The sequence below is a fragment of the Eimeria maxima genome, genomic scaffold (genome assembly GCF_000499605.1).
Source record: "Eimeria maxima Weybridge genomic scaffold, Emw_scaff27, whole genome shotgun sequence".
Classification (NCBI taxonomy): domain Eukaryota; phylum Apicomplexa; class Conoidasida; order Eucoccidiorida; family Eimeriidae; genus Eimeria; species Eimeria maxima.
Genome location: NW_013565549.1, coordinates 55,283 through 74,138, shown reverse-complemented (window position 1 = coordinate 74,138; position 18,856 = coordinate 55,283). Strand labels below are relative to the sequence as shown.

Genomic DNA, 18,856 nt, shown 5'->3' with positions numbered 1-18,856 from the left:
GGGGAAGGAGTATCCGTCGTCACTCAGTGCCAGTCTGAGGACCAGCACTTCCGGGTCCCAGACTCCAGCAGCGCGCATGCACATGGGGGTAGCAGACAGCGCACAGCCTGGCAGGCCCTCTCATTTTGCCTTGGGCTATGTTCATTGGGCACCCGGAGCAGCACTCTGGGGATATATGGTACAGTGTAGCCCGAATCAGTGGGCCGTAGAAAGATAGATGGGCCTAACCCTTAATCCCAAACCACAAGCTGATGGTCAAAGGATCAGGTAGCACCAACCGCATCTCGAACTCCTTGCCGATGGCTTGCCCCCATTGATGGGAAGGCCCGGCCTAGGGAGAAGGAATTTCCGTCGGTTTGCCTGTTGTCTGCATACTCCTGCGGGGGTCTTCCCATCCTCGGTTGTAGCTAGCTAGCTGCCAATAGCTGTGGCTGGCTATGGCACGGCTGCTGCTGCAGCCGTGTCGAGCTAGCCGTAGCTTAACGGGGCTAGAGGCAGCCGGCCGTTACTGGCTGTGGACCATTCATCCTCTCAGCTGTCCAATGAGCAGGTCGAGGAATTTCATTGCCTGGGCGAGTACGAAGCCGTCCGGCTGCCCCTGGATGGCCAAGGTGTCGCCTGCAGACCCAAACCGGAGGCCCCTCTTATTTCCCCTGGTAAGTAAAAACCACGGGCGCCCCGCACAGGGGCCAAGCAGCAGTATTAGCACTCTGAAGCGTGCGCTTCATTCTGGAAATTGGTTATCCTGACTCTCTGAGCAGGCCAGCCCCATTCCCCCATATAACACAAACAACCCACTGCTCACCCTGGTCTTTGAAGCCACACGCGTCGAGGAGCTCAACGGACCCATCGCAGACCAGCACGCGGGCCTTGAAGGCCGCGTTCTCCTTCCTGTGCAGCGAAACCAGCAGATCCACAAAGCACGACTTGGTTGCTGCCATCAGCAGAATTCCACACAGCCGGAAGAGGCCCTACACCCCCCCCCTCACTTGTTCAGGAGACTGGCAGTGCAGCTAGCCCCCTTTAAACTTTGAAAGCTGGATGACCGAATTAGCAGTGCTAATGGCTGGGGGTGCCGTGACCGTGGCCCTCACGGCGTCACTTACACCCCGGCCCACTTAGTTTTTCAAGCTGGAACTACCTCAGTGCACGGCCGGAACATCGGCGCGCCGTAAGACGACTTTAGCAGCGATACCGACTGAACCCTATGTTGTGGCACATTCCGCCGCTAATGTGGCAGCGCTTGCCTGATGCGGTGGTACTTGGGGTCCGTCGGATGTTCTTTGGCGTTGTTCACGTAGAGGCGGAGGGTGTTAAGGCACACAAGGAGCTTCTGGGGATCTTCCTTCTTGTAGCGTTTGAAAAGCGCATTGCTGTAGTACGCTACTTTTTCTTTGCCGCTCATCTTCGCCAGACGCTCCTCAGGGGCCGCATGTGACGGGTCCTCAGGCATCTATGCGCAGCACAGTCCACATCTCGATAAACGCGAAAACCCCTGTACCTCCCCTCTATACTCACCTCTTGCATCCCGATGTCTCCCTCACTATTTGCTTCCCTAGCACCAGCTGCCGCTTCACAGCAACTGCTCAACCACCAAGCAGTTCATACGCAACCCCCAAGCAATAGCTGCCCGCTGCTAACCTCACAGCCGAATCTGTCCCTATAATCTTGGCGCAGCAGCTCCCTCTGGCGTTCCCTTTCTTTCTTAGCCTCCTATACAGTGACAGAAACAAGCCCCGCCACAAACCCTCATCTCTAAGCAAAAATACCAAACACCAAGCCCCTATTCGTGTTCGGCTTCCGACTGTGTGTTTGTCTGCACAGCAGCCCCCACACGGCCAAACACCCGCTACATTCACATTAGCACAATCTAACGCCGAGGTTTCCTGAAACGGTAAAAGTAATCTCAACCGTGCAAAGAGCTGAAGTGCATGGGGAGGTGGTTAACTCTGTCTCAATTTTTTGGAGGTGAACCGTAGCTATGCAAACACATCCGAGATAAGTTTGAGGTGTGCGTTGGTCCACATATTTGTACATAATGCATAAATGTAGGTATATTTGCACCTCCTTCTCTCTCTGTAGTTGTTCTAGTGCCCGCTTCCGCGTCTCTTCCTCTAGCTTGGCCTGCTGCTCCAGCATGGCCTTGGACTGCTGCAGACGGAGCCGTTCTTTCTCAATAGCCTCTTGCTTTTCTCTCTTTAGCCGCTCCTGAAAACCATACCAACACAAAGCATGCCCGATACTACTGCTTTCCACCCTGCGTGGCCGACGCGAATGCATGCACATCTGGAATCTTGCAGCGAAGAAGGGTAGCTCTAAAGCTCGTGGTTAGCTGCTTGTGTGTCTGTAGACGGAGGAGCCTAAACCTTTAAAGATGAGTCGCAAGTTCGAAATTTTCTACTGCAGATCCCAAAAAGCAAACAAAGCCTGACCTCCCTCAACCTTTTCTGGAGTTCGTAGGCGAGGCGCTGGGCCTCCTCCTCTGTTAGAGGGGTCTTCTTAGCGGGCTTGTAGGCGGCAAGCTCCTCAGCAGTCAATGGATTGTCAACATCTGAATCGTCTTCGTGCTCTTCTATCCACGCTAATGCCGCCTCCACCGTGGAAGGACCCCCGCGAAGCGCCAGAAGCGCCCGCCCAGCCCGCGCCTCGCTGAAACCCATCTCTTGCAGTTGCCCCAATAGCTGAAAACCATTCAACACACAAAAGCACGTAGACACTCAAGAATTAATGAGTTGACAAAAACACACAGAGACACACCGAGGCAGGCAACGAGATGCACGGAAAGGTAGGCGATCGTACACACAAGCCATATAGAGTATGCTCTAAAGCCACCAATGCACGCGCTGTCCATAAGACCCCCGTTGGCAGATGCTTTCAAAAATCGACACTGCCACGACGCTGGTACAGAGACCACTAAAGATTCTCGTTCTGCAACTCCCGCTAGTGTCGCTGCATCCGCCGCTGCTGCTGCGGCGGCTGAAGGTGCTGCGCGTTCTTACGTTAACATCCACGAGGTCTGCGAGGGCTGGAGAAGTCGCATCTGCACAGACAAAGTCAGCACCGTTAAGAAGAAGTAAAGGCAGACTGTAAGTAAAAAGGTAAAAGAATGCAGAGCACCAGCGCTCAGCAGTAAACCAGACGCGGAAGTGCTGTAAAACTCAATTACCCTGGGCAACATCCACGACTTCTTTTGTGGGCTCAGCAGAATCATTTTGTGGTGCCAGTGAAGCATCGGTTGGCTGTCCACATGCCCCTTCGTCCTCCCCATCATTGGGCCTTGTGTCGTTCCCGTGCTGCGTCTCTCCGGAGTAATTCATCCTCCGCTGCCACTCACAGCTCAGGCAGAACCTTGACTCCTGCAATGTTAAGAAGTTGAGCACGCCTATACAACTTATTTGTACGACACGGTGACTTTCTGCCTTCCCGGTAAACCAAAAATGTGGCGATACAGCGGAAGAGCAGCTACCAGCTGTTCGCAGATGCCCCAGGGTAGATATTTCCTTGAGAGACTCTCGTGTGTAGCCCTCAAACACAAGTCACATAGACAGAGGCCACACCCCTCAAGGCGTTCAATGCTGAAAGAGCAGAGAAAACGCCACAAACAGAGGAATATTCTGCCGATGACCCTTCCAATGTCGCGCTGAACTCTAGCCCCTATGAGGCCTATGAATACTTTAAGGGTTAACAAAGGTAGGTTCCTCCGTAAAAAATGGAAAGATTAGCCTTATAGGCAGAAAACGACGGTATTTTAGTCGAGATGTCCGCAGGCAGCCTCTGGACCAAACGCCTTCTCACCAGCACTGCTCTACACAGACGGCAGAATCCCTGCTAATTCCAACAAAATGTGAACGGATTAACACACTTCATCAGCAAAAGTTTGAAGAAACAGACCTACGTCCCATTTTCCATGGTCGTCAGCGAACGTGCATGCGGTAGCGCCTGCCGCGACCAATTCCATCACAATGGAACAAAAGGGCGGTATGCACATATGACACGGATTGTTCACGAGCCCGGAGTCCCCTGATATTCATTTACTCCATCATATGCTAGAATTTTCCTCCCAATGCCAGCCTGTGATTCGAACTGCTCTTGGACTTACGTGGCCTCAGGCTTACTGAATACCCAGGTGTGGACGAAGGGGCAATGTACGATGTTCAAAGGTTAGTACTTTACCTGGCAAAACAGCATATGTAAATTTAGAATTGGCTCGTAAGCTTTCTGGGCAGTTCGTACACACTGTTTCGTGGCAGCTGCCACTGCAACTATCTTCTGTCACCAGTAAGCACCACTACAGCGGGGGGATAATGTTACAGATACACACTGTGGTACATTTGCAGCCTTTAGATCGAGTTTGCAGTTCTCTGTGTGGTTAACGTGTGTGAGTTATCCTACGACACCCTCGCATCTAACGTGGTGGCCCTATTTAAAAGAAAGCGCAGCCGGATGCGTCCCTAATTTACCAAACTCTGTGCGATGTTGACAATATTGTCTGAAGTGGGCACATGAGCTCTTACCCGCCCCTAGCAGGTAAGTGGTAAGCAAGTGGAAGTTTTCAAGAATTGGCTATCTATTCATACAGCAAAAAGGGCCTGCTTGTGTTTCCATACCGGGCTGTTGTTCACCTTGAGCGTCAGCGAGGTGGGTTGCCACTACTGTATGGCTGTATCCACTCTAGTTGCTCCAGGATCTTGGTCGGCTGAACTCACGGCAGCTGGATACTGGAAAAGTGTGTCAGATGCTCTAAGGAACTATTATTTTGGCTTCACTGCAGGTCACAGTAGCTCTAAGATAAGATCCAGGGCTCGCCCTGCAAACTCCAAGCGTCACCTAGTGCCTTCGGAAACCACCAGGTGTTGGCAATCGAAAATGACGGTAGCTGGTGCAGTTGAATCCACTTCAAGCCCTTGGACAAGAACACAGTGAAACAGAAGTTTCCATTGCATCGGGTTGACGAGCTTCCTGGCTGTCTTCCAGGATTCAGCAGCGCATAGATCATTAGACTTCGTTGCAACGTTCTTACACGCCCCGCTCCATCCCGATGGAAGGGACGAAGACTGCATTTCCTACAATCGCCGCCAAGTTCAGGCTTTCATGTTTAGAACATTTGGTCAAGTGAATGCATCTGCTAAACTTGAGAGGCATGGCATTCACAATTTGTCGTTCCCAAACAATGAGAGATGAATTTTTATATACACAGATGGCGTGTTGTTGTTCAGCGGGGCATGAGCACCTTCAGCACCTAGGCTGTGTGCAGCAACTGCTACGCAAGAAGTAACATTTCTCGAATGCACAACAGCTTATGCGAACAATTCATTTCTTACGGTTGTGAGTTTCGGCCTCACGGATGAAATTATATGTGGCTTTATGGAGAGCCCATTCGGAAGTGGCCGCTGTCCTACACTTTCGTGAAGGTTCAGAAACCCCTCGGCCACGAATCGTCCGGCCGCAACGTTATTCCTGAAGTCGATTGAATTGCCTCCCTTCTAAAGGACAAACTTCAGAAGGCGAATCAACCTGCTTGGCCCTAGAGAGGGGCTGCAGCCGCCAGAGGCGCCTTCTGCCACGTGACGTCTCCAGCATCCGCTTAAAATCCGATACCAGTGACATAGGAGTTGGGCCGCTGCCCTCTCTGCGAGCAAACGATTCGAAACTTCATCTCCTGATACTCATAGTTTTATGGAGAAACAACAAGAGAGCAGAAGCACCCAATAGATGAGAAAGAGCCCTAGGGAGCTTTATGTGGCGTAACACAGTATCGGTACTACTTATAGGGTGTGGAATGCATGGTTCAAGCCGATCTCTGACACATCTGATGAAGACGCTTCATGACTACGATGGCGAAAGGGTTGTTATGATACAACAGAGTACTTAACCCTTCCACGCGTTACTCTCCGGCATCCGTGATATACACCGAGAGGCCGTTGGCTGACTCAAAGTTAGATCTTGCCGTCCGAAGTCAGCCCCACACCAGCAAAGCCTAACACTTCCCAACGCAGTTCGCAGAAGCACCGGTATGCGTGAGGACACAGGAACGCTATCCTAGCAAGTACGAAGAACTCCACCCAGCAGTTACGTCTAACCCAGGCGACTTTACTTTAGTGGATTTCACTGCTATAATACTACACGGGCGCGAAGTGAGCGGAGCAGCAGAAACAGCCGGATGTTGCCTTGGCGTCGCAGCAGTAGGTGGGAATTACAACTCACAACAACCACCTTCAGGGCACATGAAGGCGTGTGTTGCGTGCATGAAAACGGGGGCGGATGTAACATGCTGTGCAATGTATGTGCGCAAATGTCTCTCAAGATGGCATATGAATCCCTATCCGACACAAGCAGGCAGTAGGCACACACGCACCACTTCTCAACAGCTGTCTACAGAGTTCATCATCATGCAGGTTCAATACAACTGCAAGCGCGTCACACAAGAGATTCAACAAACTACGGCGACACTCATTCTGCAAATACGCTGCTGGCCTTAGGTGTTGCTTCAAAATGAATATGAGGTTGCATGAACAGGCCGTGCAGCGTTAGTAGTCCAACGGTTAGGATACCTGCCTTCCAAGCAGGCGACCCGGGTTCGACTCCCGGCTGACGCAGTGTTTTCCTGCTCCGCAGTTTGCAGATGCTGCAAACTGCGGAGCAGGAAAACACTGAAAGTGATGAGTGGCTCATCACTTTCGAAATGACGAATGTGAATCGTTAAGCATCTCCTGTGGTTAGTCGGCTAACCATGGAAGGAAGGACTACCAAGGAGAAGGAAAACGTGTGGTAAGCTAGAGGCATCAACGCAGTAGATGCAAAAAGATTATGTCAGCTGCCGTGGCCTCTCCAATTAGCTGTTAGCTGCTGCTGTTGTCGGCCGCAGATTGGGGCGGCTCCCCGGGACTGCCACGGGCACGGTTCCCATTGTGTGTCTCTTCGGTTGGTACACGATGGCATACTGACGTCCGAAAATGAGAACTAGCTTTTTCCGGGTGTCCCGGTGCCCACTATCAATGGACGCGTGAGACAGGGGTCAGACCACCCGCATGATAAAGGCCTGCCACAAAACGGGAAGGCAGTAACTGTATTGTCCTTCGCTGTGCCGAGCTAGCCAAATGATTGTCCTAGTCACAGTGATCTAGTCTCACATGATTGATGGAAAGTGGAAGGGGACGCATATAAGGACCTGCGCTTGGCGTCCCCTCAACAAGAATACCTTCTACTGCGAAACCACACGAAAGCACGCGCAAGCTGACTTCCAATGCTCCAGCTAGCTCCAGGCAGGCGTCAAATGCCTACATGGACATGAGTAGTTAATATGTACTCATATATAAGCACATACACAGACCTCTGCCATGCCCAGGAACATGCGGATTCACCCGCATGATGCACCGCCTAACGGCGGGCGTTGTGCTTGAAAGCGTGGCACCAGCACTGAGCCTAGTTGTTTCCAGAGACAGTTTTTCAAGTGCTTATAGGAATATCATTGACTTCAGCTGATTAAGCATTTGTGCAGTTCCGAAAGAAACTGCACAAAGACCCGCCATGTGCTGGTGACATCCCGTGGAGCGCCACAATTTGCACTAATGTTGACTCAGGTGGCTGTTGCTGAGTTATTTCTAAGGGCAGGATACTGAGTAAGCAATATTTTCAACATAAGGTAGGCTTTCTGCTGAAAAAAATGGCAAAGGTGTTTTGGAGGACCAATAGGGGGGGGGGTGGTCACTAGGTAGCGGTCGGCGGGAGTCGGCGTGGTGACCAGTCTGCGGTGTCACCCCACACGCAGCCCACAAACATCCAGAAATACCATACTGATAAGCACATGTTTACAAAAACGTTAGCCTTGAGCTGTTGCTTTTAGTAGAGCATCCAAAGGCCATCGGCAAAGAGTTCCCACAGCGACCCAGTGCCCACCGGACTTTGAATAACCTTGCCTGCAATTCCTACCTGACGCAGCTGCCCTGGCTGGCCAAGCAGTTGCACGTGCTCCAGGGACAAGAATTTCACATCCGAAGCGTCAATATGAGTTAAGCAACAAGGGATTTAACGCTATTTTATGTGCTGTGATTGAGAAACTCTCTGAACAACCCCATGCGCATTTCGGCGCGTCGGCGTTGCTATATGCAAAAGACAGTTTGCCCAAACAGCATGCTGCAGACGGATATAGGCTTAAAAGCTTTTTGTTTGGATATCAGTGAGACAATCCAGCTTGTTGCTGGATGTTTTCGAGAAGGTCTAGCCCCTTGAAATTTACAGGCAACTGACGGCGTCAATGTGTGTCGATCCAAACGGTGCCTGGCTTGAAAAATTGTGACGACCTTGTCTTTAAAAGGTCCCCTTCACTCCTTGTCATCTGACGAAAATGCGCATTTTTGCTTGGTCTGATCTCCATCTCGAAAGCAAAGTAAACTTTGAACTTGTCAAGCAGTTTTGCTATTTGAACAAGAAACGCCCTGCATCTACGGAAAATCGGATCATCAGCGGTCAAGGCAGCTCTAACGGAAATGAATGGGACATTGTCGAATCAGGAATCTCTACAGATGCCAGTGCTGGAGGAGAGGCACCTGTGTGGCCACCACTCGCTGGTGCCCTGTCGAGCAACATAGGACAGCTGGGGGGAGTGGTGACGAAAACATCTTCACCAGTCAACGAGGACTTTGCCAATGATGTACTGATCCTCGCTGGAGATGTGCACCATGAGTTAGAGGGTTTGAAAGACTCCCTTAACCTTTTTTGCTCAGTTTTCGGCCATGTGGCCTTCGTACCGGGAAACCACGAGCTCTGGGTGACGCGCAAGGATAGAGATTTGGGTAAGTGGGAGTTAATGTTAGAACAAGTGACAGAATTGTGTTGAGAAAGAGAACAGTAGTTGCTTGCTACTCATGACTGGCCTAAAGGCGGGCAAAGTTCCTCACCATCCCCTTTTCCTCCGTAGTATTCCCGCATGACTGGCAAGCGGGTGAAGTGGAACCGCTTACGTGTGTCTAGGCCATCTCTATTGAGGAGCTTTCACTTTGCAGTTTCTCTTGTGCAGGTATAACTGACAGCCTGAAGAAGTTCGACAGTATCCTGCGGCTGTGCGAATCTCTGGGAATCCACACCAGCCCGTTTTTCCCGTCCAGGAAAGTTCGTCTAGTCCCCCTTTTCTCATGGTACGACGAATTTGACCCCCACTTTCGTCGCGTAGCCTTGTACGCACATCAACCCCAGACGGCGCTTCCACGTGCAAGCCAGTCTCACCCTGGGAAGACAACTCAAGGTATTTCCCCAGACAACAGCCGAGTTATTGGTTCTAAGCTCCTGCTATCTCTGGCTGAAAACTGGATGGACTACACTGCCTGCCAGTGGCCACTGCCGCTCAGCAACAATGATCCCAAGTCGAGCGGCAGGCTAAGGAGAGAGTACAGCAGCCTTGGAAGAGCTGATCCAGAGGCAACTCTGTTTAGGCGGTTTAGTGGGATGAGTCTTGGCAAGAGTAGGCGATGCACGTGCCGCTCCACCAATGGGTCCGGTGCGTCTACTGCTGCCGGTGTTGGAGCTGCTGCAGCTGTTGCTGTTGGAGGGAGGGAGACCTCTGGACTTCCTGGTGGGTTGGCGTGGGGAGCTAACGCCTCTTGCAAGCCTTTTCATCGCAGATGGTCTGTCGAGGAGGCACAGAATATGCCGAACTTGGTGTTGCCCAAAAGCACCCCCCGGCGGTTTACAGATGCCTTGGGAATGCCTTTGAGTCTTTCGGAGTTCTTTGCAGTTGAAAATGAACGCAGAGGCTGTTTCTTGCGCAACCGCCAAAGCCCGTGCAGAGGAAATCTGCGGCTTGATAAGAATATACAGAACAATAAAACTGAACCCGCCGTCTCAGATGTGCCTGACTGTGCATGTTGTGATGGTCTACCACGATTGAAAGTTGGCCACACCGGATCCTCAGAAAGTGGTATTAGCTCGCAAGCCACCGATTCTGAGATGGATGTGGGTTGCCCATCTCCAGAGGGTACTTGTGGAGAGGAGACTACCTGCTTCGAGAACCCCACGGTAGTCATTACTTTTTCTCACTTTTTGCCTCGCGCGGAACTGGCTAAGCTTTATCCACTCAACCCTGGAGCGCTGGCGTATGTTATGGGATCCACACGCATCGACGAGCAGCTCAGGCAGGCCGAAGGCTCACTGCATATTTTTGGGCATTCCCACGTCAACATCGATCACAATATCGAGGTATGGTCGACAAGTTTTTTCATTGAAATTCCCGCAATCCATAGCCCTTAGTCTAGCCAGTATTTCCCTGAGGGCAACTATGCTGTTAGTTTCTGCTGATTTTAACTCTTCAGCCATACGCCGCTCTAATTGCAGCCTGCCATGCAACACGTGCAGTGCTCGTGTGAGTGCTCGTTGCTCAGGGAGTCCGTTACGTCCAGCACTCTCTTGGGCGCCCGTCTGAGCAAAAATGGTTTCCTGCTAGGCTAAGGCCTAAACTCGTTTTCAGCGATGGCCTTTAGACTCTCCGAGTCAACAATTTCCGTTGGGTGCTTCGGACTGAATGCTGCTTGGCCGCTTGGCCTTCACTCAACCACATTTTCCCGACTGCTCGATTCCTCCCTTTGGCATAAGTCCCCGTGAGCGGCGGATCATCGAGATTTCCTTGACAGTACCTAGACGTTCTTTTAGTGACATGATGCCAAGTTGCTATCGTTTCATTGCCGTCTCCCCGAAAGTGTTATTTCCACTATCTTGGATCTATGCTTGACTGGGTTGTTCTCATGTTCGGCATGATATGCTACACTACCTCCCACTTTTAGCGGAACACTTGGGCCACCTGTGTCATTTGCCGAGCCTTGCGGACTTGTACAAATGTGTTTTCATTCCCTCCCCCTCTGCAGATGAGGGAGTTAAGCTTGCCGGGCCAATCCTGGCAGGCTTCAGTAATGCCTGCCAAGATTGGCCCGGCAGGCGTGACTGACTTGTGTTTGGGGCGCCGGCGCTCTGATGTCTACCAATCGAGCAGCCCGCTATGCAGTCCCTCATTTCCTGATAAATCTCTGCTGGCAGGTGCAGCAAGAACAACAAGCACTGCCGCAGGTGCAGCAGCTGCTGCGCTGTTTGTCATATTATCGAATGGCTCGCTGCTCCCCTTGGGGGGTTGCAGCTGAATGCAAATTAACCATCAACAGCCGCACTGTGCGGTGGCGTTGTTGTTGCTCGCAAGTGATCCGTCAGCAGACGCGACGCCAAAACAAGGTGCTGCTGTCTGTGAAGGAATGCTATGTGGCATTGCATTAAGTGCAGGAATTCTACGTGGGCTAGTAATAAAAAGTAAAGAGAGTGCATTGGTAAGAATATTAGTAGGATACAACGTAAGCATGAAAATAGTGCCGTAGAGGGCGAGCCTAAACTATGTAGAGACTAGGACTTGGCTGGATTGGCAAACAATGAATCTTAATGATAAAAAGAACTTCAAATGAAACCAATGCTTGCACCTAGAAATAATACAGATTGTAAGGGGGAAGGTGCACAGTGTTTCCCCCTGGCGAACTCACTGGTTTGAGCTAGGCGTATAGTGGTTGCTGCGTGTGTAGGAAGCAGTCAGCATTCTCAATTAAAGTTAATACACCTATCATGTTACCGTATATCGTGTAAAAGCTCGGCTTGGTTTAGTGTAGACACTTGAGAAGGAATTTCCAAAAGCATGTACATTTTTAGCACCAGATAACTATTTTCTCAACCTCAGACCTTGAGTGTTCGCACATTGTGGAGTACACATACGCATGTGTAGAAACAGTTCGAGATGCTGGCTGATCAGTACTGGTTACTAGTACAGCTGTATCTGCCCCTACCCAGTGTTTGTGGAATGCAATATTTAAATGGTACGTATGTAACTATATTTATGCATGTTCAAGAATGTTGTTTACCTTTGATGTTAAAATTAGCCAGAAATGACTCTTGTTTAGATATGCACCCCAGTAAGCACTATTTTTATTTATGTAAATATTTAATTACATGAATATCCATTGGCTTATATTGATGAGACACCTGTTCACGCGCATAATTGTTTATTTTAATATGGGCGTATATGGCGATTCCCTCTGTCGTGATGCAACGTTACAATTAAAATTTTCCTGCAAATTATTTTACAGATTCAAATGATCTTATTTTGACTAGTATCACTACATTGTTGAATTTTTATCATTCTATTGAAGAACTTTACCCTGGGAACTAAACTCCATGTCATTTCACAGAGCAGTGCTGTCGTGATAGCATTCTTCCTGTGACTTTTACACAAGCTGCTCCTTCTCAACTTCCTTTCTTTTAGTGCTGCGGCTTGAAAAGAGCTATTGCCTGTTTGATTGCATTCACTGATTTTGGGTGCAACAAACTTTACGACTAGCTATCTCGTACTCTTTCAAACAACTTTGCAGCTGCAGCGGTTTTCAAGATATCTACGTCGAAGTTGCTGGTGGCAGTCGTGACGAAGAGGCCGCCCAGGCTCGCCAAAGGGGCTTCATATGCCAAAATAAATGGTTGACCTGCGAGCGCGTAGTTCTGGGCAGAGTTCATATGGTACCATTTGCATTTGCGAATTTAAAGCATGAACGCAGTCTCAAGAGGCCGCAAAAATGCAGGCCCCGCGCTGATGGGCAGATGGATGGAGCCTCCGGCATAGCGACCCACACCACACATCTAAATCTCGGAAGCACCTGAACCAGCAAGCGCCGCAGCTATATTAGACTAAACATAACTAAAGCATTTGGGGTCCTTGAAGCGGCGGTGTTACATTTCATGCTCTTCGCCTTCAGCAAGTTCTCCATAGGCCTGAAAATAAAAATGCGGAGCATGCAGTCTCAAACGTTTCTATGCAACTTGCCCAGCGGAGGTAGCGTGGATAGATGAAAAACTGGCCTATTACTAACTCAAGTGCTCATAAGGACTCACTTCGCCGCTGTCCTCTTCGATGGATTGCAGATACTGCTTGGAACCTGACCCGCGCTCCAGCTCTCCTCTCTCGGCGTCTGCTGGCCGGGCTGGATTGCCGCTGCTCATTTCGTTTTGTTCAGCTTCTGCTGCATTAAGAAGGACGTCACACGCTCCCAGAGCACGCCCTGCAATAACCAGCATGATTGCAATGTACCCTTGCCACCCAGGGGTTCCGAACGTGACGCCGATAATGAAAACGAAGAAAATTGACAAGACCTCAAGGAACCGCCATGGGCCTTGACCTGTTCTGCGGATAAGGCGGTTGGAGACGATATTCTTCAGGAACGGAAGGGCTCCGACAGTAAACAGGCATCCCCAAGTCTGCCAGGTGTAGAGTGACTCGAAATTCATTGGCATGGCACTAAGCACAGAACCCTCGCCGCAGATGAGCATCAACACCGGGAGAATGATAACAGAGATAAAATGCTGGTGGTTGTGCAGGAGGTTTCCTTTGCCTTCTACTTCGTGCATCACCTTCTGCAGGAAAGCAGCGCGGAAAGCAGCGGAGAAGATCGCGTACAGTATAGCCCATGGCAGCACGTCAGAGCCGACGGTTTTTGAATCGGTGATGCCCAAGAGGAAGGCTGTGAACAACAGGCCAACTGCTTGCCAACGCATTGGCATGTATTCCTCTCCACAACCCACGAATCGGGTGACGTGATGAAGAACGACCGCAAAGGCAACGACGACCGGAAGTGTTGCAACGCATTGCACGCGATAGAGAAGGACGTTTGCTAGAACCAACATAAGAGCGTTGACAATTGTAGGCACAAACAACCTTCTGAGGAGTCTCCTGTCTATTTCAACTCTTGGGAAGTATGCCAGCTTGGGGTATTCCTTGCCAACCTCGCCAAGGCACCAAGCCATCAACAGGCCCTGGGCCAGCTGCCACCAGGTAACGAAAACCGGGAAGGGGACCACATCGAGGAAGAGACGATACACCACAAAAATGTTCGACAAAGTCAAAATCAAGAACAAGATTTCCGACGTCAGAATCTCAGGATCTGTAAGATAACGTTGGAGTTCGTGCCAAGCCGGCATTCGCAGATCGCGGAGAGAGGCCATTGTGTCAGCCTCCGTCGTCAGCTCACAAAGAACAAGAACAATGGCCCAAACAGTTTAAGAACAATGGGAGGTATTGACTCCCTGAAAGTTATGAGTTGTTGCACTGTTCATGCAACGAAATGATCGCATCGACAGCCGTCGCTTCGCAGCAGTCTTGCAGCCGACAGCGCAACCAGGCCGCCGAAGGCTAACTGCGGAGGGTGCTTGCAGGGGAGCTTTGAGCATCAAACCAACAGCTCTATATTGTTCAAGTTTTTGGTGTTTTCTGCGGAAGCGTCTGATGAAGAGGTACGTGACTTTGTTTTCTGCGAGCCACGACGACGTTCTGTGCAGCAGGCAGCGGTTCCTCTAGCGGCGGCCCCCATTGGTCGGCAGCCATCGGTCACAGCGGGCTAACATCCAGAATTTACCCTTCCCACAAATACTACTCTTCGACAAAAAGAATACGTGTAGTCTTTCAACGGACTTACTTTGCCTTACATGTCGTCGCACAGATTTATTGTTGAGCTTACTTTGCAATTTGGCAGCACCGCTAGATCGTTCCGGTCTAGTGGAACACCGGTCAAAGTGACTCGGCACTAGCGTATGCAAATTTTTGCACGATTATTAAAACCTTGACAGGAGAGACATTGGGAGAGTAACTGCCAGCAAAAGTATCTCGCTAGTTGCCTCGCCGAAGCAGTGTACAGGACATAGCCGGTGGCTTGAACCGTTTACACACGTAGTTGTGAGTTTCACGAGGCCTGAAGTGTTTGCATCAAAAAGTAATCTCGCTATACTCTACCAACTAAATTAATTGGCTCTGTGTCGGGTGGGAATCCACCCCAGTTTTTACTCACGGGGTGTAATGTCTGCCGACAAGCTGAAGGCTGGTCACCACCGGACCTTGGCGTCTCAGCTCTAGCACTTTCTAAGATGGAGGGTGCTTTCGATCACTCGTCCGGGTTTTCTTGGCTTTCATTTGGGACTAACGCTGTGTAGAGGCTGCAGGAAAGTTGGCTATTCTCCAGCTGCTTGTATTTCCTCAAAATGTGCAGCCTATCTGAGTGCTTTGAAAATCAAGCTCCTCTGCGATGTAACTTCTTTTTCAAGAGCAGTTAGAGAATGCAGAAGTTTATAAGGGCTTAGGGAGTCCTTGAACCTAGACGGAGACCACCTTTGGACTCAAAACCCACTAGATGGAAAAATTCCAAGGAAGGCGCACTGTGGCGCACTGTGGTACAAAAAAGACCGGTGGCAGTGTAAGTATATATGGATATGTCATGCGTTGAGGCACGTCTTTCTGCAACTCTTGCTACGACGCAACCCCAAAAGGAAACATGCCAGTGATCCCTTTGGTGCTTGCACCATAACCAAAGACAAATGTTTAGCACTGGCTTGATTCTTAGTAACCAATATGGACTTCAGTCGAAGTAAGTGCATCTGCTTCGGATACATCAGGATAAATATGCCCCGTTTAGCCCCAAACACTTCCCCCCAAAGCTTCGTGGGTACAGTACACGGTACACCGAGACAAGGCAAACAGGATGGGGCAGGGGCCAAACCGTTCTACACAAACGTAAATCCAGCGAGCAGAATCGAAAACAGCGTAACGCGCGTTGTAGAAGAATACCAGTGTACCAGTGCTAACTGGTAAAGAGCCCCCGAAAAGACACTTCCAGCTGGGACGTGGGCGCGCGTTGTAGAAGAATACCAGTGTACCAGTGCTAGTTGGTAAAGAGCCCCCGAAAAGACACTTCCAGCTGGGACGTGGACTTTCGTATAATCATTCAGTCGCTACCTAGCGGTAGTTGTCACACATACCTTGACCCTTTGGCCACAAGTGCAATTTTAATTTCTGCTGGGGGGCCTTGAACCATTAGTACTGTACGCAGTCGTGCTTGCAGGCGTACGAAGAGGTATAGCGACTCTCTCTTGGTCTTCAATGAATGACGGGGAAACAAAACCTTTGCAACCTCCCTACTTTGAAAAACCCGGGTATGCAACATAAGCGTAACATAAGAAGTGGATGGGCTACATAGCTCACACCATGTGTAAGACTGCTTACGACGTAGCAAAAGACGTTGCTCAGATCCTTCTTCCTACGGAAGAAGGGATCTGTGGTTCCCTTGGAAGGAGCAACATCATCCGAACGTTCCCTCGGCGGGAAGCCTCTCTTAATAGTTGAGATGTTGTCTTGAACTAATGCTGTCTGGCGATCTTTTCCTACGGGCCTAATGTTGGGTGTCAAACTGTACTGTGACTAGATTATACGCGCATGCGGAGGGGACTGCTTCCGCAAGGCAAGGTGCCCTTAAGTGTCAAGCCAAATTTATGGAATATCGTGCTATATGATACAAGCAACTTGCACGTCCACAGAAATTAGTTGTGACATCGCCCCTCGCCGGAACGCTACTCCCGTTTGTCTGTTGTGAACTTATCAAAGTGTGGGTGGCCTCCACGCCGACCGTATGCATCCATACTGTTCAACGCTATAGTGTCCCTGGATAGCAATTGTTCCTCATCTCTCTCTTTTGAAGCATCCTATTCTCCTTCGCAATGGCTCCTCTAACAGTACGTCATTCAACCCCGTAAAATAATGGGCCTAGGGTAAAACCATATGACTTGTGCCTCATGCCGAAATGAAATTCTCCGCCAGTTCAGAACGAATTTCGAAGACAGTTGAGGACCAAGCCGCTTGTAGTAGCTAAAAATGTTCACAGCGCTCTGTTTTATCTGTGTTTACAGCGAGACTCTTCTTGAGGGAGAGAAGTTTGAGCGACAGTCAGTATGTTACTCACTTCAAACTCAGCATACCCTTAGCTGCCCTGCCGTTAACAACAGCCTCTTCTGAGTGGCCAGTTCCACAAATCTCGGGGTCAGCTTAAAAACGATGAGGCCTTCTTGTTTCCACTGGGTTGCCAGGCTCTAAACCCGTTTCAAGGGGGAAGTAAGTTGGGTTGCAATATTGCAACCGGCAGAGCCAAAGTGTTTCTTTAGGCCTTGCAGGCCACCTCAGCCACAAAAATGTGTGAACATTAGATCATGGCATGGCCTGCACTGTTAATCAAGTGGATGCGTCCGTCGCAGGTCGTCCTTTAACGGCATCCAGGATCTCGCGGTACTCCCTTACGAAACAAAACACACACGCACTGCACATGGCAAGTAGCCGTTCGTTTGGGACTGCTGCAACCTGCTGCCTTGTGCGGTTAGGTCATCCTGGTAGCTTTGTCACATGGTCTATCGCAACACGTTGCAACCCTATATAAAGGGGTATCATCTCAAGCGCCTCACGGTCTCGAATAGTGGCTAGCATTTTGGAGGGAATCTGACAGGCAGGTAGACAAACATCCCCAGGAATGCAAAGCTTCCACCTTTCTAGTGCTTTCACATTTCGTTTAAAGTGTCCTCCGTAATTTGATTTGCCTAGTGCCAAATGCGGCGTTCGCTACTGATAAATGACTCAAAATTAGAGCGCCCTCTACGGAGTGGCTGAACTAACGCTTCCCCATCAATACACCTACTGACATGCACTGACTCTTCAGTTTTCGATAAGTTTTCCATAAGTGAATTAGCTGTTTAAGCACTTTCCCACAGGCTGGCATCGCTCCCTGTGATGTATCATCCCTACTTTCACTGCAGCCTCACAAAATATGCTACTTTGTACTGTCCCAGTCCTACCTGCTATGAATTTGAACGGGTCAGCTGGCCGCTTCTTGATACATTCTGAAAGCGCTCTTCGCAGCGCATCATGAAACTCCTGGCTAAAGCTTTGGCCGTGAACTTCCATTGCTGTCGTGGGAAGGACAGTACAATATCGGAAAACAGCAAGGAGTGCCTCCTGCGACAAAAGTAGTGAAGTGCTACCTGAATCATTGTGTGTGAACCTAACAGCAAATATGCAGTGTGCCTTCTGTAAGCGCCCTACCTGCGTGCGTCTGCGTCTTGGATACTCACAGTGTACAGCCCAAGGCGAAGACTATGCAGCTGTGGTCCAATCCTCTTAATGGTTCCTTTATTCCTTGTTTGTCCACAAGTGTTCAATTATACCCGCTAGTTTCCGTATAGTAACAAAGCCCCTGTCAAGACTCCACCGCCCAAAGGGGTAGGCCCAAGGAAGGGCAACTATATACTAAAACACCTGAGAGGTCTACTGTTACTAATCCGCAGATGAAAGCTGAAAGAGGGGGTTGTTTGTATTACTGCAGAAGCATCCTAGCAGCGCACGCTGTGCACGGGTCGTGAATCGCAGGGCTTAAGGGGGCCCTGATGCAGCACTACTGAACACAGCTGTTTCGCAGAGTAACTGGGCTGTAAATCTATAATGCACTATTCTCGAAAGGATTTTTTTTTATTTTTTGAGTGCACAAGTTCTCATAGTAGCCGATCTAAAGACGCAGCCCAGAGAGGAGCTCCGCAGCTATAGTATGTAGCCCAGCTGAACCAGAGCATCGATGCTTGGGAGGATAGCGGCGTTCTTGAGTCCGCCTCTTGGAACTACGTACTCTTCTGCTTTGGCTAGAAATAACAGATATAACCAAACACTTCAGTATTTATAACGTGTTAGGCCCCCCTCATTTTCCTCAAGTGGCCCCGGTCGTTCCTCGACATAGCCTGCTGGTCCACAGGCTGTGCCCGCCTTTCCTCGGGCATGCTTGCGTGCTCTCCATAGCGTTCATTAAATTAATGCTTATTTGATGTGACGACGGCTACGGTGGCTTTTCTGTGCGGCTACATACTAAGCCGAGGCCCATGAAATAATGATTTGCCGAGAACAACCACAGGTCGCCCTGAACTCCGGGCCAGAGCATTTTGTATGAGCGTTCTCAAGTCTACCAGAGCACACAAGGTTGCATGAGTTGTTACA

At 50.0% G+C, this 18,856-nt stretch overlaps 3 protein-coding genes across 3 annotated transcripts; 1 reads left to right on the top strand and 2 right to left on the bottom strand.

The window, feature by feature from the left end:
* Nucleotides 1-523: 523 nt before the first annotated feature.
* On the bottom strand, nucleotides 524-3,317 carry EMWEY_00004960 (UBA/TS-N domain-containing protein, putative; the record flags this gene model as incomplete). Its single annotated transcript, XM_013481070.1, has 9 exons — nucleotides 524-618; nucleotides 806-891; nucleotides 1,263-1,453; nucleotides 1,642-1,713; nucleotides 1,854-1,886; nucleotides 2,065-2,208; nucleotides 2,433-2,681; nucleotides 3,000-3,040; nucleotides 3,167-3,317. The coding sequence occupies 9 exons, from the start codon at nucleotides 3,315-3,317 to the stop codon at nucleotides 524-526; spliced, it is 1,062 nt and encodes a 353-aa protein (XP_013336524.1).
* A 5,027-nt stretch (nucleotides 3,318-8,344) lies between these two features.
* EMWEY_00004950 (hypothetical protein, conserved) lies at nucleotides 8,345-10,472 on the top strand (the record flags this gene model as incomplete). Its single annotated transcript, XM_013481069.1, has 3 exons — nucleotides 8,345-8,792; nucleotides 9,017-10,191; nucleotides 10,374-10,472. 3 exons carry the CDS (start codon nucleotides 8,345-8,347, stop codon nucleotides 10,470-10,472), a joined length of 1,722 nt encoding a protein of 573 aa, XP_013336523.1.
* A 2,269-nt stretch (nucleotides 10,473-12,741) lies between these two features.
* Nucleotides 12,742-14,010, bottom strand: EMWEY_00004940 (hypothetical protein, conserved; the record flags this gene model as incomplete). The annotated part of the gene is made up of 2 exons (XM_013481068.1): nucleotides 12,742-12,783; nucleotides 12,904-14,010. The coding sequence occupies 2 exons, from the start codon at nucleotides 14,008-14,010 to the stop codon at nucleotides 12,742-12,744; spliced, it is 1,149 nt and encodes a 382-aa protein (XP_013336522.1).
* Between the last annotated feature and the right edge of the window lie 4,846 nt (nucleotides 14,011-18,856).